Source organism: Buteo buteo, chromosome 13, assembly GCF_964188355.1.
Source record: "Buteo buteo chromosome 13, bButBut1.hap1.1, whole genome shotgun sequence".
Classification (NCBI taxonomy): domain Eukaryota; kingdom Metazoa; phylum Chordata; class Aves; order Accipitriformes; family Accipitridae; genus Buteo; species Buteo buteo.
The window spans coordinates 7,433,471-7,458,894 of NC_134183.1; the positions used below are offsets into that span (position 1 = coordinate 7,433,471).

The 25,424-nt window shown below is 46.0% G+C and overlaps 1 protein-coding gene across 1 annotated transcript in view; it reads right to left on the reverse strand.

Annotated features, from left to right (window-relative positions):
* CACNA1G (calcium voltage-gated channel subunit alpha1 G) overlaps window positions 1-25,424 on the reverse strand; it is a 152,183-nt gene that overhangs the window by 21,269 nt on the left and 105,490 nt on the right. Inside the window, exons 22-32 of the mRNA XM_075044450.1 lie at window positions 18,955-19,081; window positions 15,518-15,643; window positions 14,814-14,903; window positions 14,037-14,229; window positions 11,494-11,544; window positions 5,602-5,753; window positions 3,079-3,188; window positions 1,884-2,017; window positions 630-700; window positions 278-356; window positions 79-200 (exon numbers count right to left, since the gene is read on the reverse strand). Coding sequence (XP_074900551.1) covers window positions 79-200; window positions 278-356; window positions 630-700; window positions 1,884-2,017; window positions 3,079-3,188; window positions 5,602-5,753; window positions 11,494-11,544; window positions 14,037-14,229; window positions 14,814-14,903; window positions 15,518-15,643; window positions 18,955-19,081 — 1,255 coding nt within the window. The remainder of the gene's footprint in view (window positions 1-78; window positions 201-277; window positions 357-629; window positions 701-1,883; window positions 2,018-3,078; window positions 3,189-5,601; window positions 5,754-11,493; window positions 11,545-14,036; window positions 14,230-14,813; window positions 14,904-15,517; window positions 15,644-18,954; window positions 19,082-25,424) is intronic.

The following is a 25,424-nucleotide window of genomic DNA, read 5'->3' on the forward strand; positions in this document are numbered from 1 at the left end:
CGTTACCAGTCTGGAGCAGAGCGGACAGCTTCTAATTAAGCAATTATAGGCAATACTCATTTTCCGTGGGTCTCTTACCTTCATGATCCCATTCCAGTTGTCTCCCGTGGATACTCGGAAGAGCGTCAGAAAGGCCATCCCAAAGTTTCTGAAGGTGGCGTGCCGTCCCAGCCCCTCGCAGGGGTGCGTGTCGTCACACTCTGCGGGACCAAGCACAGCCGTGAGACCCCCGCTCGCACACCGCTCCCACCCCTTCCACCGGCATGGGAAGACTCACCGAGGTCTCCAAACAGCTCCACTCCAAGAGCTGCAAATATGAAAAACAACAACATGAAGAGAAGACCCAGATTCCCCACCTGGAAAGAGAAAAAGAAATGGGGGGAAAAAAAACACAAAAAAGAACATTGATTTTTTTGTTCCAGACCTGTTTCTTGCTGTATTCTTTAATCCAAAACTTAAATTGCTTCAGGGGAAAAATGACCTCAATGTGAGGACTGTATCTCAGACTGTGCTTCGGAAGGGAAATGTGATTCTCTAATGACAGTAAAGATAAAATGATTAGCATTCCTCTGCAATAGGAAATTAGCTCTGGGCCAGAGGAGATCTGGTTTGATATGGCAGTGGGTTACCTGCGGCAGCGCTTGCATCACGGTGTCCAGCAGGGCTCTCATCCCTACAGCCATCTTCAGCAACTTCAACACTGCAGAAAACACGTTCGTAATATGGTAACGGCAGCGTTAGCACGGAGGCACAAACTCAGTCCCTCTCCCAGGAGTCACAGATTACAGGAAGAGAAATGTGAAATCACGTCAAGTGTTCTCCATTAGCCACTATCGTCCCTGGCCTTTTTACATCGCTCCTGGTTGCTTGGATACTATTAAAATCCCGTGAATAGCAGCATCACCTATCCTGAGACTTAGAGAAAGCGTTATTGTTCTGCCCGGCTTTTTCTTTCCCCACTTGATCTGTGTCGGGCCCATCTCCTTCCTCTGGTTATCGCGAGCAGTTACTTTCCCAGCCCTGGGGCTACTTTCCCCCTTCCATAGGCTACCCACTTTCATACATGATTCACTGAGGAACCGATTTACACACCCCTTCCAGAAGGTTGCATTTCCAATTGGAAACCGCATGTATTTTTAATTCTGAAAGGGATCCAATGCACAGGAAAAACACTTTTATTTCCCCCTTGAGACACAGCAGCATTTCTCCTACAGTTCCTTCTTTGGTTAGATGAGGGCTGCAATCAAAGCAATTATGCCTCAGAGCACAACATTGCCCTTCAGGGCGGCCTAGGAGTACTTTATTAAGGGCCCAAGCGCTCACATTTTACGTCTTCATCATTTGGCCCTGAGACCTCCCTGTTCTGAAAAATCAGGCCCTGAAGAAGCTGACTTCCCAACTCGGGTGCGTGTCGTTACAAGTCTGAGCGGACAGATGGATGCAGAGTGACGAGGCATGCTTTGTCACCGAGTGGTGAGATGTAAAGTCCCACGGGAAATTAGATTTATTAGATGCTCGTCTTTTCAAGCCAACGTACTCGAGCTTGTGTTCTCTAATCCCCATTAGAGATGACTTTGATTTGACTGGCATATTTTTTCCAGGTACATCTCTGGGAGTTACAGCCACAGCTATTTCTCCTTTATTTCTAAGCTCTCAGCCTTCGAGTCCTCTTAAGGTAGAAACACATGGTCAGTTGGCTCAGCTTTTTGGCTCCTCACAATTATTTTCCCCCATTGTTCTTTTATTTGTTTACAGCCTGGTGATGCCAGAACTATGCACATCGTGATGGGGATGTGCCCCAGAACCATTTCCCAACACTTAACTCTCTCCTGGAGGGGACCTTGCACCTCAAACACAAGTCAATTCTGCTTTATTTGTCTCACCTCGAGCAATCCTGAGAACCCTCATGATTCGGATAATAGTGGGGTTAATTGGTAGTGAAGCGTTCACCTCGATCTCTTCCAAAGTGATGCCCATGATAGACAGCAGCACAATTGCCAGATCTAATTGGTTCCATCTGGAGAGAACACAAAATGAAGTTTAACATCGCCTAAGAAGCTGGCGAGGGGAGGTAGCTCGTTTCACACGAATTCCAGTCATTTCAATGGTTCTAGCACTCAAATGAATCTGCAGCATTTTTCTGAGGGTATTATACAAAAGCAGTTATGTTATGAAATCACTATAACTAATGCATCTCATTAGAAAATCAGCCAATTCCAAAGATATACTTGACTGAGGGGAAACAGAAACAAAAGCTGGGCAGTTTTCTACCCAGAGGCTGCAGACCTCAGGGGAGACACTGTGGTATCTGTCTGGCCACTTCTAGACACGACACTCGTGGACCTCAGCGTGAGATCTGCCCTAGAAAGAACCAGACCCCACGTCCAGTCCTTGCAACAAAAAAAACACGCTCGGCGAAGGAAAGACCCCAAGGATTTGTGCCAGGTTGGAGAGAGGCATAATCCCAGCACGGACACCCGGAATGTGGGGAGAGGGGAGGAACCATCCCCCGGCTGCTGAACAGCTCGTGTCAGATCCTGCTCAGTGCCAGCGCTCTTGGTATTGACGTTGAAGGAGACAAAAATGGGAGGAGAAAGATTCACCAAGGACATAAAATCTGTATTTGTGAAGTAAGAGAGTGAAAATCTAGAGGAAGAAGCAATTTCATTTGCTGCTCTGCGTCTGCATAAAAAGAGGTCCCTTTTCTCTTTCATTTCCACTCAGGACCAGGTTCTCTCTCTCAGCATAAATTTTGTCACTTTACCAGGTCCTCTTGATTATATGGACATGCAACTGGTGTGAGAAGAGAACTGGCCGCTCGGTGTGAGACTCGCTCCTATTTTGTCCACTCCCAAGGGCCAAAGCAGTGCAATCACGCTCCTTGGCATGCACGATCCTTTCTCCAACCCACACCCCAAGCCTCCACCTACCCAGGTTTCAATCAGTCACACCAAAAAGCGTTCACACGTGTCAGACTGACATCATCGGGAAAAGCATTGGGGTCCAGGACACTGAACTTGGGCAGCTGTCTCTGGAAACCTGCTGGTGGTCCCACGGTCAGGTCAGAGCTTTTGTTACCTGTCTTGGAAGAAGCGACGAAACCCAAAGGCGATAAGCTTGAAAACAGACTCCAGGACAAAGATAACGGTGAAGATGTAATTGCAAATCTTCAGGGCTTCATCAAGGACCTGGGATGTGGACACAGGACCGGGATTAGGAGCTAGCTCTGCTGAGGGGCTTTGCTGCAAAGCTGCCCTCCTCTTCTTTCACCAGTTACTCGTTTCCAAACTACAGCTAAGAGGCTCCAGCTGTGGGTTCTCTCCGATGATAAACGTCCCAGGGAAAAGTCCCAGTACCTCAGGCAGTGCACAGGCTGCATTTCTGCCTGGCCCCAAACCAGCTGATATAATTGACGGGAAGGGCTGACACAAACCCAAGGCACAACTCAAACCCCGAGGGCAGTAACGCAGCCTCAGCTGGGATCGCTTGGGTGAGTGGTAGGAGCTGCTGCCTTTGCAGGTGTCAGCAGCGCAAAGCCCCTCGTGCTTTCGGCAGAAAGCTGAATTTCATCTCACTTGCTCGTTTGTGCACTGCTGCAAGAGCTGCGGGCTGGCCGGGTCTGTGCAAGAGCTGGCCAAATGGCTTCTTTGTGACAGCCTGTCATTTACCCCTCACCTTGAGCTTTTGGCAAGGAGCAGGAGAGAGGGCTGGCACGCCAGCAGGAGCGAGTGCCTCGGGTTTTCCTCTGCCCACCCTTCCCTCTGCAGAAGTCACGGCCTGGCCATTAACTACAGGTGCCTCCTGGCTGGGACAACTCTTGCACAGTCAGGCATTAAGCCACGTCAGAGGTGACTTCATCCCCAAAGTCCTGCTGGTGAAGGAGCATTTGTGGTAGCAGCATACTGCACGGCCTCTTAAGTAACGTGCATTGAGTTTCTCCCTGCTGGCAAACGGGGTGGTAACTACTGTGTCCAGGGCGCTGTTAGGGAACGTGAGAAATGGCAACAGAGGGCTCTCAGATCAAAACCAAGACTTGCTGATCCCCAGGTGGGAGAAGTCATAGTAAAGGGGTTTAAGCCATGCACTCTGCCTTCATGCTACAGTTTAGCTTTGAGCATCCATGGACAAAAACCACCTCACCTGCCTGAGAAGTACAAGCCCAGCTGCCAAAGGAAGCTCTGAACGAGCCTCCCTGCCATACTGCAGGGGACCTGGGCTCTGCCAGCAAATGAGCCTATTTATTTGGCAAAAGCAGATTTTGCTCTTTGCTCAAACCACCTCTATGCACACCCGCAGCCCCTCCTCTCTATGAGCAGCCGCAGCATCTCCCGCTGGGATCTCATCCACAGGGCATCCCGGGGTATCTCACCACCAACCCCTTTCAGCACCAACACACCAAGCGATGGTTAGTTTGGATATAAAGCTCTCCGGTACATTTAGCCTTTTAAGTATCTGCAGGATCCCAGCCATCAGTCACCCAGACCAGAGTGATTTCGGGGCCCTGATTCAGCAAGACTCTCAAGCATGTGCATGGCTCTAACTGCGCTGTCATCTCAGCACAACCCAAGCTTGGAGTTATTACCCAGATGCCGCATACCAGAGGCTTAGAGACAAAATGTTATTTTCCTAAAGAAAATTAAAAACAAAAGCCTGCCCAACATTTTTATAATACAAGAGAAAATGTAGCTGCAGAACGACTGCAGTAAGAGCGATTCCAATACAGGCTTCTTGGCCAACAACCTTTTTCATCACCAAATGACTGAATCACGCAATGAACCTTCCAGGGTATTTAAAGGTGACCTGAACAGAAAAAATAAATTGGGCTTGTGCCCTTTCACTTCTTGGCTTCTTTATGATAGGCTGGAGGATATTTTTCCCCTCGTTTGCCTTAGTTGTTTGGGTTTTTTTACATTAAGTATTCAAGTCCTGTCTAGTCTTAAAGAATATTTCTTCCTTTTGTGTGTTATATTTATTCATTCTGAAAGTGGCTAATAAAAATAAGTACAAGTTATATGGCAAAGGCAGCTATTTCCATTTCATCCTTATGCACAAGAGACTTGACATCCCAGGACAGGCTGTTTTTATTTTCAGAGTATGACAAAGACCCAGGAACTTAGCACACTAATACATTAAAATGTATTTTAAAGACCAGGATGGAATCCAGTGCTCATGAAAATTGGGCCCTGTGGGTCACTGGGGATTTAGAAGAAACTTTGCAAAAAGAAACATTTCACAAATTCTTCTGTTCTTTTTCCTTTTTTCTCCTTTTTTTGGTGGAAAACCCAAGTCAAATGGCAGATTTCAATGACGATCTCGTCTAGCAAACCAAACCAACCTGCTCCCATCCTCATTTTCAAAGCAGTCCGTTTGCACTTAACTAGAAGGAAGAGGTGCAATGTGATCCAGGTACCAAAAGCCACGGTTTGAGCTGGAAGCCAGCTGGAGGATGGGTACGCTCCACAGGGCAAAGGGACAAGTCGAGCGTGGTGAATGGGGGCCCCAAGGTCTAACAGCAAAACTGGCCTTAACTCTGCCCATCGGCACATCCCACCGTGGCTGAGCACGTCCTCCCCCCGCTTTTCCCCCTCTCTGTCCCAGTACCTTTGGCTGCTGGTAGTGCTCCATGGCCATGGTGATCACGTTGAGGCCGATCACGCCGGTGATGAACAAATCCAGGTAGTGGCTGGTGCACATCTGGTGGATCAGGAGGCGGAAGCGGGAGTAATCCGAATAGTAGGGCTTACACTGTGCTTCTGCAGCGGGGAGGAGGAGAGCGGAGAGGCACGTCAAGTCATTTCTCTGCGTCTTTCTGAAGTCAACGCACCCTCACTTTCCAACTCCAAGGATGATAAATTTTAGACCGATTACAGCAACATGCTGTCTTTTTTATTTCCTTTGTTCTTGCTGGCATGTTACCATTTTTAATACACAGCAGGGCTCCCGTCATCTCATATCCATTAAACATCTTCAGTGGGACATGCGCTATACTCAGCCTTATGGCATCAGGGACAAGGTGAGCTGGGACTATTGTGCTGCTAAAGAATGTTTTCCCTGTAGGGAAATTTAAATTAAAACAACAATTTTTGTTTCTGCTGACCTTAAAAGTCCCCAAAGTATCTGAAAACCTAATTAACGGTCAGATGTTGGGGACAGATTTTACTAACAATGGCATAAAAATGCAGGCCACTGAGTTAGCGGTGGTCTTTGAAGAAGAAGTAATTCAGACATATTATGTTCTTTGCAATAAACTGTAGAGAGAACAAAATTCAACACTTTGGCTGTCAGAGCCCTGAAAAATGGTCCATAAAAGTACCGAGGAAAACTGATCAGTCAGCCTTAGCGATTAGAAAATAACGATCCTCCATTTAGACAAGATTATCAAAGTACAGATTTCACTGTTCAATTCATTCCCGTGTTCGGCTGCCTCAGGGATGACACATGCTCTTTAGACCCAGAGTGTTCCTAGAGATAAACTCATTTACTCACCTAATCTCTAATGAGGAAATGCCAAGGCTGAGTATATAATTCAGTACAATTTTCAAGGAGGCATTATAATGCAGATTGAAGTGGAAAGGACTGTCTTGCATATGTCAGAGTATAATATTACTCTCATAATTAGATGATCAACTGGTTATGAAAATTATTGAGCTGTAAGAATTACACGGCTTGATATTTAGTGCTGTTGAGCAAATGTACAGTTTGATACATTATTCCGAGCAAAAAGTTGGGCAGAATGGAGCCACGAAGCATAGGTTTGGGTTGCCCTCAGGGAAAACTAATTTTAGAAGATTAAATTTTGCCTGGAAATAGAATTCACTTTGTCAATAGCCAATGACATTGCAATCAAACCCATAGATTTAATGGTTTCATGTGCTCCCTACCTCATAACAGGATCCCGAAAAATCAGAGAAGTTTTGTTTTTTCCATTGAGACAGACCTTTCCCTTACAGCCCAGGGACCAGAGAGACAAATCACTCAGCAGTTTTATTCTGTAGGGGTTTGGAACGCCCAAAATTCTGCTTCAGTGTCATCAAATGAAAGGCAATATTAATATTCACTTTCTGATCTTCAGTGTGCTTTAGGTGATCTGTACCTGACTGCTAAAGCATGATATCGATGAAAAGGTCTATGAAATGAATTTTCATGCTGAACCTATTGAGTGCTTACAAAAAAGCAGACTGGTAGCTGCTGACTCACTCCTAAGACTTTGTCAGATAACTCAAAATCTGCATAAATCTCCATAAAGTCAAGATATCTCCATCACATTATGCTAAATTATGAGTAGCAAATTAACTAAAATGTTTGAATACAATTAGGTGAGGAATAGGACCTATTTTTATGAACCAACTTATCATCTCAGAAAGGAACACCATCGTAATTGGATCACTTCTTCTACATTTATGTATAATTCACATTCAAAAAGAAAAACGTCAATGTTTCTGCCTTTTCTTGCGAAAGATTTACTTATGAATAATTACACTGGAATTCAAATTTTTTCTTAGCTTTGATTGAAGGGTAATTCCAAATCCTACAGAATAGCACCGACGCCGTTAGAACAGAGAGAGGATTTAGAGAGAGGTTGTAAAATATCTCCTGTGCAGGGCTCCTGCACCTGGATTAGACTGTGCATGACCTTATAAGCAGGGTTGCTAATTGTTCATACATCTGCAAAGGCTTCTCGCCCTTCACACCCCCCTCTCCCAAACCCCAAAGCTCCTTTTCACCTTTCCCAGCACATGCCCCCAGGTTTCCACAGCCAAACGTCTCTGGATGCTGCTCTCACAGATGCCCTTGCAGCCTTAGAAAATTACCATTAGGAAATGTTTCATCCTTCCCCATTAACTTTGTTAAGAGGGGATTTGCCAACCCTGTTTATGAATCATGCCACCACGCGCTTCACCGGTCTCCGCATGCCGGCCATGCGTATTAGTGCAATACAGATAGTACCGCGAGATGAACCACACACAAGCTGGCATGCTGTCTGAGGACTATCCATAAATACCTACTGTGTCTAGGTGGGCAGGGAACTTTCTGAACAGATAAACCATTTTTTCACTTTTTTATATACACCATTTATTTAACCCGACCTGTGCAGTTCTGCAGAGAATTTGGGTATCGCTCATGTATAATAATCCAGGTGCAAAGCCCGTGCCCCCTACCACACAGTATCATTTCTAATTATTGCAGTAAAGATCTAAACAATACCAACATCTTGGGAAATACAGACATCTGTTAAACTCCAGGTGGTGAACTTCACAACTAACACAACACCACATTACTGTACTGTTACAATACACTGTGTCAAGAACAACAAGAGCTCTGGGTTAGTCTCGGTTATTACTGGAAAGGTTAACTTGGCTTCCCGGCACACATGGCGTTAAAGAAAAGAGGAGGAGAGCAAATGAACGAAAGAAGAATGGGCAGGATGAAAATGCAAGAAGGTGGGGAAATACAGCAAAAGCCCACTACGAGACATCAGGCTGGTCAACAGGGTGTAAACCAAGCTGCTTCACGTGGCTGGGGGCCGGGAGAGAGGGAGAAGTGGCGCACATTTCAATAATATTACACAGGAGAAAATCAGCTCGGACAGTGGATCCCCAGCAATCTCCTCCTAACCCAGACAGGAAGGGGATTTTGCAGCTGGTTTGGGAGAATCCCACCCGCCTGTTCATCCTGGGCCATGGTGGTCAAAGCGGACCACGGTGGCCAGGGGAGCGGGTGCCTGGCAGGGGGGGCACTCGGCTTTAGCTTCTCATTTTTACGGGCTCTCAGCTCTAGTTGTTTCCCAAGCAGACGTTCTGTACTCCTCTTGGCATCGTCCTGTGGGATTATAATTGGTCCCCTTGACGAGGGCTGGGAGGCAGGGCACGGCAGCCCCAGCCTGCGTCCTGGGTTTTGGGGTACCCAAACTCATCGCCGTCCTCTCCTGCCCATTTGGAAAGGCGACGACCCTTGCTGTTGCAGGATAAACATTTCCCATTCCTAATCCCACTCTAACTTCTCCCAGGCCAGGTGCCCTTCGGGTTCGGTGATCACGCTGGAGGCAGCCCAGTGCCACCATCAGCTCCCAGACGGTCCCAGGGCTCGGCCGGTCTCCGCCGGCACCGCGGGAGATGGGGCCGGGGCCACTCTCTTCCCATTAACTGCGTTTTCCTGGGGGGAATCGGGCTGGGCATGCAGCTCCGAAATATCTCCAAATAGTGGCTGCCTCCAAATATAGCCCTGTCAAGACAGAAATTGCCACTTTCCCTGAGGTGGCTTTCAAGCCGGAGATGCGTGGGCATGGGAAATTGGAATTCATGAGAGTGGGACAATTCCATTACTGTCTCCTCCAGTTTCTTCCTTCTCCTATAATAAGGGAATTAACTACTTTGCAGGTCTGAGTGTATCTGGAGGACAGCGGCAAACCAGTGAGCAATGAGCCCGTGACGCAGCTGGATTTACAAACTGTTTCAAGAATATTATTAGGTTAAAAAATAGTTTGCACTGAAGGAACTTTTTTTATTTAAACACAGCATTTTACTTGGCTTTTATTGTACTGAATGGATTTATTAAAAAAAAAAAAAGCAAAATGAAAAATGATAAATTATTTCCACTGAGAAGATTCCAGTTATGATAGAATGTAGACTCAAAAAAAAAAAAAAAAAGGAAAAAATAAAATTACAATATCTCAGTAAGCACCAGGCAGCAGCACACACACACAATACTCCATCTTATCTTCACAGAAAGAGAAAAGAAGCCCTCTGTAAGTGCAGAGATATGTGGAAGTTTTGGGGTCACAACTTCAGATTTCTCACTGAACCACAGGAGGTTCATCTACAGCACCCAGGACTGAGTCCCTCATATCCCCCACAGCCAGGTTCAGAAAGAAAATCCTTCTATTCCCTCACGCTGGCACATTCACTACCGCTGGATTCAAAGAAAAGACAACAAAAGGAAACACAAAGCACAGACCTGACAATCGCACATTTTAAAAGGCAAACTAAGAGTCTTTCTGAGCCTGCGTGGGATAACAGAGGGGTTTTGAATGAGTTCAGTGCCTTAAAAATAAAATAAAATAAACCAGCCTCGATGTAGCTCTGTAGGACCAGAAGAGGAATCACAACCAAATAAAAAGAAGAAAAAATAATCAGACCCCCAAACCCAGTGACAACACCCCCCTCCTGCTGCCCTCGTTTCGCAGGAGAGGACAGGAGGCCTACCAAGAAGAGCAAGAACGAAGGCAAAGAAATAAAAATACCAGGAATGGCAATGGGAAGGAGATTCAGGATTTATTAAAGCATGTTGTGACAACTTCCAACAAGGCCTTAGAAGGTAGGAACCTTGGTCTCCCTGAGATATCCTCTGCAGTGAAAGCCGAAAGCCCTCACCTTGCAGTTTTTATTTAATCAAAACTCCCTGCAATATGAGAGAGATGGATGGAGCCCTGCTCCCATCTCAAGCGGTGGGAGCTTGTTCACAGGTGAGAGTTTTAATGGCACAATATTCCTAGCATATTATTTTTGTCAAAAATTACAGCTATATTTGTTTCTATGGTGGCACCTCTTTAATTATTCAGGCTAACATTCTTAAGTTATGAATTAAACAAAACGCTTGCCAGATCAAAGCTTCTCCTGAAAATAAAAAGAGCAAGGGACACATCTGCAGCCCTGAGCATCGTCCTGGTGAGGGGGGACGGGGAAGGGAGACGTGAGTGAGCCCTGGTTGGGGTGGTCAGGTCAAACCCCCAGCAGCGTTCAGCTCAGCTGCTCTGTCCCCACCAGGACCTGGAAAGGCTTTGAGGTGACATCTTTATTTCTTTTAATTCGCAAGATGCCTCATGGATCGAGCGACTCTCAATCAATACAAAGAATTTACAAGCTGGGCAGCACAACGGCTAAACCGCACATCCACGCTGAGGGCTGGTGTGCGGTTGATCTCTCTATTAAAGCACTGAGGCTTTGCACTAAACTGAATTTTACCTTGCTGGAAAAATACTGTGCTTCCCTGAAGCACAGCCTTTGTGGAGCAATGAGGAAGGGCTGGAGAAATAATGAAATAACCTCCCGAAGTGAGACTGCCTGCCTTCCAGAGACACTCCTGCAAATTATTCAGAGACTCCTAAGTTAGTGGTTAGAAAGCTAGAGTAAACAATAAAGGACCCATTTCACAGTCCAGTCATTATTCTCTAAGAAAAAAACAAAAACCAAAAAAAAAAAAGGAGAATAAAAAAAAAAGCCATGAAAAGTCTGACAGTGTCTTAATGAAAACCAGAAAAAAATAATACTGAAGAACATAACATGATCAAGGGGTAAATTAAGGGTTTGCAAGTGTCAGTCCTGAGCCAGGTCTGCAGACCTGCAGTTCAGAATGATATGCGTGTGCCATGAAGTAAGCAAACGAGCTTTGCACCACACACACGGTTTAGTGGGATGCCTCACAGCAGCGGTGGCCAGCCGTTAGTGACACAGCACTGCCATTCAAGTGGGACGAGACGTGCCGACTTCCCAGTACCTTGCACTGCACTGGCTGAGCTCTCCATTAATACATCATCCAGCATTAGATCTAAAAGAACGAAATGGCATTAATCACCCGGCAGGACACACGGCAAGAATTCCCTTCCCCTTCAGAGGTCCCTACGGCTCTCAGGCTCTCCGTTGCCTCTACTGGGGATGTTTCCTTGCGGGATCCTCTCCTTGTGCCTCTTGGAGGGTGGGCTCAGGTACACGGGGTCGTTGTGAAAAAGGAAGGGCTCTTGTGCTTCTCCCACATACACAGGTGGAAGCCCAAGAGATCCCCGAGAACCCCCTCGCTTGACGATGATGAAGACTACATTGCTGAAGGACAGACATTGTACAAATCCTGCTGGGCCAGCGCACCTTACAGTGACCACTCCTGCATCTACCTACGTCTCGCGGAGCTGGGATCTCACACGCTTCTCTGGTTTTCAGATGTCCGATTGGGTAAACGCATTTGAAGAGTTTACAATCAGAAATGACTGTGCAGCCAGTTAGATGCCTGCATCTGTCCACGTCTGACATCCATAGGTTGGTTTGGGCATCTGGGGACGCTCAGGAAGCCCAGCTGAAAAGAACCCCCGTGCAGTTGGTGGCATAATCAAAGCCCTAGATTTGGTATCGTCTGCAAGTTCCCACCATGCAGAATGAAGCTAAGCAACGACATCTGTTGCCTCCGAGGGCAAAGCTGGACACGGTCAATTAAAACCAACATTTCACTGAACGCAAATTGGGAAAACTGTTCTGAAGCGATTTGGAGGGCTTCATACTTTGCTCTTGAAAGGTTTTTATGGCGATTGAATACTCAGCAATATTTGATCCTCAGTAAAATAGCTGTTTATTGCCTCTTTAATTAGGCATTTCATAGGACTGAATGAATAACTACATCTCCAAGGATGGTTTGTGATTCCTTCCCGCTGGGAAATTGCCCAGACTTACGTCTTTTCTTCATCTAGCTCCTCTAGCATTATAAATAAGGTCATTAATAATAACTAAACATCTATTTTTCTTCTACAGAAATGTCTGCTTTCCAAAACTGCAACTTTAAATAGGGATCTTTCTATCCAGCCTTTAAAAACATTTTCTAACCCACCAGCCTGAAACTGTGTTTGGGAACTTGGACTGACCAAAAGAGCTTTCTAGGCATTTCCTTAGTGTGAAAAACAAAACAAAAAAAATCTTTTCATCTGCATCCCGCTTAACTGAGAATAGTCTAACATGTCCTCCACCGCTCTTGAGGGAAGCCTCCATCTTTCCACTGACCACTGAGAAAGCCAGGCTCTTGGCATAAACCAAAGGTTGATGTCCAGAGGCTGGTGTGATACATCCTATTAGTTACAAAACATGTGAAGCTCACGGGGCTTAAAGATGCGACCAAAAGAAAGTGCTGGGTAAGTGCGGAACCGAGAGAGGCTGAGACACGGTTGTGGTACGTGGTTGCACGATGAAGCCTGTCACAGCTATTAAACACCTCTTAGACCATTAAAAAAAGTAAAACAGACTTAATATTACCAGCTTTCGGAACAAGTGCCTGATCAGACAGCCTCTTAAACAGTACTGAAGTCTGTCAAAGATAGAGAAGACATGTGAAAGGGGACACAGAGAGAGCAGCAGGCGGACTGACCAGGGAGGGAAAGCGTGAGGCCATGGACACGAAGGGCAACGGAGAAAGTTCAGTCAGAAGAGAGAGCATGCGAGAAGAAGAGTACCTCCGACCTGTGGCCTCTGGCTGACATATTTCTTACTTATTCAACCAAATTAAAAGAAAAAAAGACTAAAAGACAGGTTGGAGACTTTTGGCAGAGCAGGGGAGGTCTAGCCTCCTTTCATCTGTAAAGCCTTCTCTAGGCAGGGCTGCAAGCTTGCACATCCAGTTTGGAGTTTGGTTCAATTTGCATCAGTGCTATTTTGTCTGGTTAGTTACTCTCCTCAACTGCTTTTTTTTTTTCTAATCTGTATTTCTCAAGCAAATGCATTGATATGTTTCTCTAAGGAGTTTTTAAGCATTACTAGAATGAGATGGCTCCATTATTTTATTACACTCTTGAATAGCAGTGGTGCTACTGTGCCAATAAATAAACCTGCGTGATAAATGGGACAGGTAACATCACTGTGGCATTACAAGGCTGTAATAAGCCAAATAGTGAATCCAGTTATCGGCAACAGTGCTCATGACTCAGAAGATTTATGATGCCATCCGGCACTGCTGATCTTTGCAGTTGTCACTATTTGTGTAACACTGAGCTCTGCTATCCAAGAAGCTCCAGGTCTGATTATTATTATTATATTTTAATTTAAATAACCTCCAATGGAAAGGTCATTGCAAATCATGCAGCCATTAAAAAGGCTTCCATGGCTTCTTGCTCAGCCTAAAACAACACTATTTCCTTCATGCAAATTTTATAGCTGGACATGCTTTGGGGAGAAGAATGATCACCAGACGCGAGGCAGGGAGGGGAGGTAGGAGGGGTCGTGTGGAAGGTCAAGCAGGACTCAGAAAGATGTGGAAAGACTACCGACCAGCCATCTGTTTCTCCTTACTCCTTCTCTTTTTCTCCAGCCGGCGAAGCCTCTTCTCCTCCCGCCTCTTGGCTTCTTCCTCCTCCTGGTGCTGCCGACACTTGTGGAAATTCTCCACCACTACTCCCACGAACATGTTGAGGACGAAGAAGGCCACGATCAGCAGGAAGGAGATGAAGTAGAGGAGCATCCACGGGTTGTAGTTCATGACTGGCTGCGAAACGGAGGAAGGCAAATGTCAACTGAACCTCAAAAAAAATGGGAGCAAACTGATGCAGCTGCCCCATCCACAAAACCCATGGGTGCCCCTTTGAGGCAGCTCAGTGCACTCTGCTCTTCCTGAAAAGTAGAGACTTCTGAGATATTTTAACTGAATGCTCCCAAAACACAAAGCACGTTGAAGACAGAAGAACCACCTCTGTTCTGCCAACAGCAGGTCAGTAGCATCCTTTGCAGCTATTGTAAGTCCCTCGCTGAAAACCTGTACTTACACAAAGCACTTTTTTCCTCCTGAAATGTCCAAATTGCTGAAAAAGTCAAACCATTCTTCAATAGGTGCAGTTCTCCTAATGCTAGTTACACCAGTCGCGTTACAAAATCTGTAGGGAAAAGGCCAGGTCCAAATCCAGACTTCTCACTGGACTCCTTGTCATGCCCCAGGACTTGGATTAAACGCCTCCAGCAATCCTAACCCCATAACCCCATTTGACTGTGGAAGCCAGCAGTACTTTGCAAAACAAGAGCCAAAATGTGTGACCTTTGACAACTCATTTCTTACAGCTCTGCTAGAGCACGTACCTGCTGGTCAACTCCCACAGCATCTAGGCCGTCGTACATGATATCCACCCACCCGTCCTTGGAGGCCAGAACAAAGAGAGACATCAGGGCCTAGAAATACATGGAAAAAAAGTTAGACATAGTTGCACTACAGCTCTTTTCCATCTAACATTTTACTCCTCTTTGCCCTTTCCTGTCTGAGGATCATCATTACCTGTCTGATAATGGGACACTTCGATGCCCAAGGTTTCTCCTGGCAGCAAAACCCTCTCAATGCCAGCTCCTGGTTCAGCAATGAGCGCTAATTTGAAAACCACAAAGCCGAAGACAAAAGCAGCTTCATTTCCACCCTCCAGGTCTCTGCTGCTCCCGACTAATTAGTCCTTACCATGCTGCTAAAATAGGGCTGTGTTGCAGAGGTGGTTGAAAGTGTCCGGCTCTATTAGACAAGCCCTTCTGCAAGATATATTTGGTTTGTTATGTAGCAGTGAAGCAATTAAGTACTCCACGAAGCCACATGTGCTTGTTCTGTACCGAAAAGAAGTGTATGCCTGCTTGGAAACACTACCTTTGGGATTTACAGAGACAGAATGCTGTGTATGTGAACTGAATATTTACTGCGACTGGTAGTGTGCCCTGTAAGAAAATCCCAGGGGATAATAATGCACAGGTTTTAAGTCAAGGAGGTAAAGGAGCAAAGAAGCAGATTACCATTCTATTAATACCTGGCCGAGATTATCAAAATTATACTTGTGCCGGACCCATTTGTAGCTTGCTTCTGTACAATCCGATTTATTTGTGATGTTTCTGGTGTCCTCTCCCTGGCAGACAAAAAACTTGCCTTTGAAAAGCTGCAAAACACGCAAAGAAGAGAGGAACTGTAAGGGTTCAGCCTGCAGGATTTCTCTGCAGATGACGGGCATTTCTCCTGGGGTACTCTGCACAGCCCACGCCGACCAGAGAAGTTAAGGGAAATGGCCTCATTCATGCAGGTTATTAAGTGCGAGCAGCCTGTATAATATGCACCTAATGAGCAAACGCGTGATTTCACATCGTTTAGGACGCCCACCTCGTGCATTAGGTTGTCTGGTTCAGTGATCTGAGACTGGCTTAAAGGCCTTTGCTTCTGGGTCGCCAGCTCAAGCGTAGCCCCAACTAATAGCCCCGACCAGCTAATGGCTTCTCACCACACGTGGAATGTCTCCGGCGGCTCTCAGCCCAGTTAATGATGCTGGTTTCAAGAGTCACCGACAAATTAAGAGTAACAGGGGCCCTCTGTCAGCAGAGAAAAGTGGCACTGAAGAAGCACAGCAATGGACTAAGCTCTGCTCTTACAGGTCACGGGGGACACGGCAGAGAGGAGCCGAGCTGCTGCGAGTGATGTCGGGCTCTTGCTGAATCAAGACTGCTGTCAGTCCAGCTCCGGTCTCTGGTCCCGAATGCTGTTCTCCAGCCATCATTAGGCTCTGCAGTCTGTGCAGGGGTCTCTGAAAATATTCCTCGTGCAGAGCTTAAGGAGCCAAGCCCAGCTGGTGCTGGGTACCTGATCCTGAGTCTATTTCCTTTGGTGTAAGCCAGGAGAGACACAACTCCTGGGGAATCAGCTCTTGATTTACACCTACACAAGGAACACAAGCTTTCACGTGCTTAATTCTAGACCTGGTGCTTCCTGCGCACAGAGCGGAGTGGCAGGGGATGATTACCGCTTCAGACAGGGTGATTGATGCTAGCAGGATGGATGGTATCAAAGCCCGGGAGACATCCAACAAATCTGGTTTTATTTGCTGACAGAAGCTATTGACATTACTGGTTTGGGGGGAAATGGCAGCCTGCTCTGCAGGCTCCTTAAACCACCACCTGGGTATACAGAGAAAAGATGCTGACAGGTTTTGATCTGTTGTTCTAGACAAATATCAGTAGAAATACTAGCAAACAAGATAAACCCACGCATTACTCCATGGGTTTCCTTCAGAAATCAACAGCAGAAGGACGTTCTCTAGGCATGCAAAATTAATCCACACTCAACGCAGTCATAAAACTTCTGGATGCAAGAAGAGAAGTATTCCCTGATCTTTCCATGGAGAAACACTATACGTGGGTAAGGCAGACTGGGGAGATATAGCCTTCACAGAGAAAAGTTTTAATTAAGCAGGAAGGTAAACAACTGTTTTTAATATATTGTCTATAAACGTAAATTCTGCAGGAGCTGGACTGTAATGCCACTCAGATGGGAGCAGTAACATAGCTACTAACGGGGTTTGGAAATACAAAGACCAATTTGCAAAAATGCAGATCCCTGTCAGTGCTTCAGATTTTAGCACTTCCAAAAGTGGAAGACCCAGTGTTTCCTACTGTACTTGTTTTATCTATCTATTTCTTATGTCTTATCAACGGCTATTCACATGTGGGCAAGCTCTACAACAAAACCAGTCTTGCTAAGAGGAAACACCATTAGAAACGTGGACATCTGGATTTTAATAGCATTAAAAACCTCTACTTTGATCCCCAGCTTATATTTACTTGGGAAAACCAACTGTAACTTTGAGAGATCATCTTTTTATAGAAAATAGCTATAGCCCTCATCTTACACCTAATTAGACATAAATATTAACTGAGAATTTTGCATCCTGAATACAGGATCAGTCTTGCTTGTATCTACCACTTAAGCACATCAATAGTCATGACAATTTAATGTAAAACTGCAAGTCACTAGGGAAAGCAATCACAATTAGCAGGGAGGAAATTCAAAGAGCATACTGCAAGTTTTGTTGTTTGGCATAAATTTTCCTGTGTCCAGGTTTTATATTGTTTTATGGGATGTGCTTAATTTTATGAATCTGTTTAGTATAATGGATGGATGTTGTTGTACTGTAATGCTAAGCCAATCTAGCTGCTGAGGTGGTTATGGATGGCATGATTTTCTTCTCTGTTTATTTTCAATGCTGTATTTATTATTTAAACAGTATACTAGTATAAAATATTACATAAGACACCTTTCCAAAACAAAGCCAGAGAAAGCTGCTTTCAAAGCTGGCTGTGACAGATCAGATAAACTTCAGAAAGGAATAAGTGTTATGTCAGAATATTTATAGGAAACAATCTCTTCTGCCCAGGTAATGAGATGCCAATTGCATTGGAAACTCTGCCACTTTTCCCCCAGGTTCCTGCACTCCTGAAACTGAGGATATTGCAGCAGAGCTGGCAGGAAGCAGACTCAGAAATCTCTATTTCTGCAAGCTTTCAGTTATACAGACTGTCACAATCTGAATGAATCTCCAGGTTAAGTTCTCCCTGGAGCTTACAAACCAACAATTTCAGCTTTGAGAGTTTCTATTTCCCCATTGGTTTATGCCTAGAAGAAAGGTGGAGGGGTGATGTCGCCATGTTATCTCCCAGATGGAACAGGAATGGGATTTAACAGTTTCCCTGAGCAGAGTTTTTCTGGTGGTACATGTCATGCCTCAGGCCTGACCCGTCTGTGGCATGGCCATGGGAAGAAAGCAGAGAAATATCTTGATTTACATCCCAATGCAAGCAGAGCAGAAGTCCTTGTGGTAGGGAAAGGATGAATAAAACCCATTCTGTGCCTTTGAGGGGGTCATCATGTTGGCTTTTGTATCACTGCATGCAATAGGGAAGCTTCAAGAAAGTTCAACATGTCAAATGACACATAGCCAAGACTTGGAAGTCAGGAATAAACGTGTCTTGTGAGTACTAGAAAGGCCACACTGTGCTGCTGGGGTGGGGACCAAGAGCTGCATAAGCCCTTGGGTCTGAGCCACGGGTCAGGCTGTTAACGATGGCAAAGTTATGGATTCAAAACCAACACACATTTCTAGAGCTGGGCGCAGGACCTCGATGGAACTGGAGAGGGGCAAAACCAACCCCACTAACTGGCTCTAACCACTGCACCTTCAGCTACGGCTAGGGACGCGTGTTGCTGGGCCACTCTTGTTAGGTTGTAATTGTTACTGAGACCAATAATGGGAATCTGCTTCTTCCTCACTAGGAGCAAGGAGCGTTCCCCAAGAAGGCCAAAAAGCCCGTTGGTTCGGTTTCAGAAAGGCTTATAGCGTGCCCATTGGTACAGATACGCAGATGTGGGGCCATCTGGAGCTTGTTATGCTTTTGGGTTAGGTGCTGAGGCTTACAGGGGACTCACCTGAACTCCCAGGATCCCAAAGATTATGAAAAAGGCACAGCAGATGACCACGATGTTCCCAATGGGCTTCAGGGAAGACATGAGAGTCTCCACCACCAGCTTCAGTCCTTGGGCTCGACTAATGACTCTGTGGGGGCAAGGAAGCACAAAAGCTATGTTAGTCCTGTTCTTGCCCAGTTCTGCCTCCTATCAAGGTAGAAGATGTGGAGAAAACAGCATGAGGGACTTTTTTAGAATGGCAAATAACTCAAAAATCATGAGGGAAGAAGTAGTTCTGGAAGACTGACCTGTGAGATTATAGAGGTGTTTGAGGGAAAGGGGTCTCTGCCTACACATGCAGCTTTGCATAAAAGAAGAGGAGGAGACCACATCTGAGGAGCTAGGCCAGAAAAGTCACTAGAGAAGGACCTAGGAAAGGAAGCTATATAGGCTAGTCCCATATTTTTCAAATTTGGAATGACAGTTTTAATCTAACCTACTACCTATTCTTGATCCATTTGCTGATCAGCATCTTCTATTTACCATTCCCTAGAATACAGTCAAGCCTTGGCATTTTCCTTTTCCTGTCATTCAGTCCAAAAAGCTCTCTAGGTTTCCAGCCTTGATCACACCTTCCATGGAATCCAGCCTCTTGGTTTGGGCCATCCACAAACACACACCTTTATGCCTGTATCCTGTCCAGGACTGCAAAGAGAGGGCCTCCCAGTGTCCATTCCTGGGTAGATTTAGGCAAGGCTCTTGATTTCCCTGTCTCAGTCTGTGAAATGGAGCAGCCACTCTTACACAGCTGCCCTCACATCTGTAGCGATTATAGAATCATAGAATGGTTTGGATTAGGAGGAACCTTTAAAGGTCATCTAGTCCAAGACCCCTGCAATGAGCAGGGACATCTTCAACTAGATCAGGTTGCTCAGAGCCCCATCCAGTCTGACCTTGAATGTTCCCAGGGATGGCGCATACACCACCTCTCTGGGCAACCCCTTCCAGTGTTTCAACACCTTCATCGTAAGAAAAGCCCTGTATGTGTCCTTATAGTGCTGCTACGTACAGAGACCAGAGCTACCCCTCAGCACCATCACAGTGTCCGCTTTATACCCACTGTACAAGCCCAGCTACTGAACCAGTGCTGTCCTCCAGGTGAAACTTCACCAGCAGGACCACAGGCATCTAACCTTATTTCTGTAGATCCTCTCTCACTGGTACCGCACAGAATTTCGTAACAGAGGATTAGATCGTATGGGAAGGTTGGGAAAGAATAATGTGGACATCATGATGGAAACAGGTTAAAAAAAAAAAAAAGGAGAAACTATACTATACTACTATACTCTCAAGGACACACTACAATGAAAGGACAAGACTTGTGTGATTTAGAGAACCCATCTCACCATGCTGGGCAAGATGAGCAAGGTATTCAGGCTCACAGACCTGAAGGTGGAGAGCTGGGGGACCGAGAAAGGCATCTGAAGAGGTTGCATGCCTCCCTCCTCTTGATGTCAACTGGAATTAAGCATTTCACCAGCGCTGTAAATCAATTTGTACTGATGCCATAGAAACTGTGCTTTCCCAAGGCAGAAATAGCTGTCTGCTGTTTAAGTCAGAGGGAGGGAAGCGCCTGTGTGCTTCTGCATACTGGCTGGTGACTCGTTTGAACACTTGGCGCTCAGAAGTGCCACAAAGTTCCCCACCTTCTTGTTTCCCCCTGGTTCTCTCTTTTGCCATGGGAATTTTCTCACCATCTCCCCCGTTTCGCCCCAAGTCTGGCTGCACCACCTGAAGTGCAGTTGGAGTTTTTTTGCCTGGAGAGGATCCAAGTTCTCCTCCTCTCTCCCCCTCCCGGGCATGGTGCTCGCGGCAGAGGTCCCCATGGACACATCCACATGCCTGACACACATGGCCTTAGCTGGGACCTCAGCCAAGCCTGCACCAACCCTCTCCTGCCCCAGAGCCAACAGGTTTAGCAAACTGCAGCGCTCAGTGCACAGGCACCAGGTCTTTCAAAAACCGTTGGCTTTAAACAGTATCCTGAAAAGCTAAAAATTATTTCCCTTTTTTCTGGTTAAATATTTACTCGAAATGTCAAGGATAACTCATCAATTATCATTTTAAAAAAGAAACAGATGGTGGTATTTTTATCCACTCCCTTGCCAGCGAAACACAAAAGGCAGATGCTGCTATTCCTCACGCTGGGTGTCTCTTCCAGGTAGCTGCTGTGGCTCCCTATTGCAGACACCTGGGCTTTCCTGATGCTCAGATCTGGGTTATTTGGGGGAATTAGCTGGGGGGGGTGAGATGGCTCAGGAAGCAGAAGGCTGCCCAAGACAGAGATACCCCAGGGGACGGTGTGGACCCCACGCAGCCACGGCAGCGTGAGACTGGTTGGTGTGGGCTGCCAAAACAACCCACGTCAATCAGCCCAGGCTGAGGTCCTCGCTGGGGCAGCTACGCTGCTGTTGCCACGTCGTACCTGCACCGAGGCTGAAAGCTGAGCCGAGGCCAGCTACCAGAGGAGGCTGGAGAGCAGGTCAGTGTGCCTGACTCAATTTGCTGGTTAATCCAGTGTCTGCAGGGCCAGGGCTCTTCCTGCTCCATCTGAGTGCACAAAGCAAGAATTGGGCTGGACAGTCTGAGGCTAAAGCTCTCTTCTGGATCTTCAGATGGTCTAAAGACCTCGCCATACCTCACATATTACCCTCACACAGTCCTGGGTGAAATACTACGACTGCCAAACTACAAATGGGAAACTGAGGCGTGGGAGGACCGCATGCCATGTTCTCAGAGGTATGCAGGTAACACATTTCCAATTATTTCAATGGAAATTAGGCACTTTGGTGCCTTTAGGGATCCTGACTTAGGTATTCTGTCCACTGTCACACAGAATGGAACCAAAGTCAGGTCTTCTAAATTGAAGGCCTGTAGTCTAAACTATTGGAGCATCCTTAAATTTGGGGGAACAAGGAAGAAATTTAGTCTCCAGAGTCTAAAGATGATAATTTTCTCCAACACTTATTAAGCAAGCCTATTCTAGAAATAATAAAGTGATTTCCCTTGTGAGATACTATTTGGTATCCAGTAGAGAGAGAAAATAGGAGGTTACTTGTCTGACTTCGCAAAGTCATGTGTGTTGAGAAAAAAAGGGCTGAGAAACTGCAACATTTGGCTGCTTTCAGTGTTTTGATCAACCAGGGAATTCCTCAAATGAGAATGCATGAGGGTAAAAGCTGCCACCAGTTTAGCTCCATGCCAATGCTGTTTCCAGCCCTACAGGGAGAGAAGACTTTAAAAAGATTTTGAAAAATAATAGTTCTCACTAATGAAAACCTTCAGACCTTGGAGCTGCCTCAGACTAAGGGCCTGATCCAACATCAAGGCAAGTCCGTGCAAAGACTCCTGCCGCTCTCCTGACAGTCTGACAACTCTCTAAGAAGTGCCAATGAAATCCTCAGCATTTCCAGATTATTAGTGTCACCTCCAATATGTCAACATACAGCATCCCCGCACCTCATCAATATTGCCCAAGGTCCTGCTGATATCAGGCTTGCAAACCCACCACTCCTGCAATTTATTGCTGAAGGATCCAGCTGATCTGAGCCCTCCAGGCGTGCCAGAGCCATAGACTCACTGAGGTTCCACCCATGACAATTCCAGTCTGCATTAGGCATATGACAATCGGAGAAATTGAAAGGAGACCTCCTTGGGGTTTTTTTTTCAGTATGAAGAAATGTTAATCCCTTGAGTTCCTCCTGGTTCTGCTGGTCTCAGCATTCCCAACGCTGTTAAACCCCTGGTGTGAGACGCGCCAAACTCCAAACCCACTGCCAGCCTCATCCCAGCTGGATCACATTTACTAACATTAAGCCTGCTAGCCTCATCAGAGCTCTCAGAAGAAGTAGCACTTAGATGAAGTAGCAGATCAATGTTAATGAAGACCTTCCTCCGCAGATTAAAAAAAAATTAGCAAAGGTGATAATATGATAGATAGAAAAGAGTCTATGAAATGACTATTTCATACTGCAATGGTATGAAAAGTGAATAATTTATCCATCTGCTTTGGAAGTCAAAGCCCAGGCTCTGCAGAGAGTAAAACAGCACTGAAGTCCATCCACATTAAATGTGAATACATTTTCAGTTTTGATTTCTCTTGTATCTTAAGCTGCAACACTTGATCCCAACAACAGCAGGTTGAACGCATTAGGAAGGAATGTTATTGTATAAGCAATCCCTCTACTGGCTGAAACATCAGAGGGTCATGGAAACATCTTTAAATGTCACTCCTTTGTGAATATATTTTTGGAATTCTGGTCATAAAGCTGGGCTCGAATCCTCATGGATTCAATTTGGAGGCTGATAATCAATCATGCAATCAAAAGCCCATGATTGGCAGACAGGCCAGGGTTTTTTTAATGCCTGGGCAAAAGGCACAAGCATGTGTGGTTTGTCTGCTGTGTAAAGCAACGGGGTTGTTTTCACAGGAGAAAATAAGAGACAGAATGAGGGAGGTCTTTTGCAAGACGAACCCTTTCAGACAATCAACCAGGAAAGCCAATGCAGAGACGACGAGGGCTGTCCCTGCTCTCGAGTGTGTCACCCACAGCCACGGCTTGGCTTCTCACTGAGGGTGTCCTCCCTGCAGCCCTGCTCCCGAGTCCCCACAGAAAGGGAGGGCAGAAGGAGCCAGGTTGGCTCCTCTGTGGTGGGACAGATCATTCGCTTTGGTCTCTGCCCTATGCCTTCCTGGGAAGGAAAAACATTCTCTTGGCCTCCGCTGGGGACTTCACCCGGACACGGGGACCGTAGCCACAGTGTGCAAAGAAGTCAGGTCGCCCGTCCCAGCTGCCATCCCATGTTGATCCAGCTGAACATCCCAGGCAGTGGCGATGTGATCCCCAAGCCACATGGCACAGCCCGCGGCAAAGGCAGAGTGGGCAGCTGCGGGCAGAGGCGTGCTCAGGGCAGCCCAGATGTGCATCGCAGAGGCAGATGGGTTTCCACACGCGGAGATTTATGACTTACTGAAAAGCCCCCAGTTTGATGGCTGCTTTTTCATTTCCTACAAATCTAATTACAGGGGAATAGAACTGATTGTGAACATATTTAGGGAATGGGCTTGTTGCTGTCTTTTTACATTTCCTTTGTAGCAGAAAGCAGCATGTTGGCTGAAAACATTTACACACTCTCTTGAGAAAACATATCAAATGCCAACAGGGATGGAATAGCAATGGAAGAGCCTAATCCTACACATGCTCCAGATGGCAGGTCTTCCTCCAGCCTGCAGTTACTCAGTGCATTATTCCCCATAACTGCAGACTACTCTGCACATAAGTGGCTACAGAGAAAGGCTCTACTAAACAAAGACCCAGGCCCTGGCCAGGCAGACCTAGAGACCTACAAAGAAGCATACAGGGCTTTTACTAGGTCAGACAGGCAACTCTAGCAGCGTTCAGCACAACCCAAGCCAGGTGACTCTAGTAGGGCTCAGCACAACCCAAGCCTCTTCCTCTAGATCTGATTTAACCACGCCACCTCAAAAGAGAAACTTGCATTCCACATTTCGGAGATGGGAAATCAATTCTTCTTTTATCCAGAGATATCCAGATTGTTTTGTAGGTTTTCTTAACACGGGTCAAAAATCAGCTGAAACAGAAGAGCAGAGCACATCTACTGAACCAACAGTCTGGCAGAAACTACCCCCAGAAACTACAGTTGGCGTGGAGATGCCAGGGGACACATGAAGAGAAAAAAGTCTGAACTGGAGTCATGTAGGAAGACAGTCTAGTCACATGGTCAGGGAGCTGAACCACACCAATGGCGCTATCTGTCCAGATAAAAATGATCAAAAGAAGCTCACATCCTAAAACTCACCAGGCACAACATACACATAGCCCAATTTAATGGAAAGTCTTTCATAGCTGTTGAGAATATTTGAAAGATATACGTATAGGCACAGCCATTGTTATTTAGACTTATTATTCACACAGGGGTAGTAAAACAACATTTTCTGTCAGAAGCAGGGTCTTGTTTTTCTGTCCTGAAAGAGAAAATCCTGACTCAAAGAGAACCTTTTATGAAGGAAGCAGCAGTAAGATATGACAGGCACACAAAGATGCTTTGAGCAGGAAGGTTTATTAGCTACTGCATAACAAGAGCAGCAACAATGGTATTAAAGAGGGACTGCATTTAGCATGGAGAGAAACCTTCATGCCTCCGGGTACAGGACAAAACGGATGCCTATTTGGAAGAGGCTGGTCCTTGGGCAGATTCTTGTCAGAGGGGCACCTGCGCCTGGGGCATGGGATACTGCTTGCTGTCAGAGATGGGGGACCAAGTTAGCAGGACAATTGCTTTCATCTTTTTGGGCATCTTTTCAAAATAAATGTCTCTGTAAAATTAATGGGGAACTGAGGGAAAAAAAGCTTCTTTGCATTCTAGGTTAAGCAACAGTTTAGTCTCTGCTTCCTTAAAAATGATCTGCC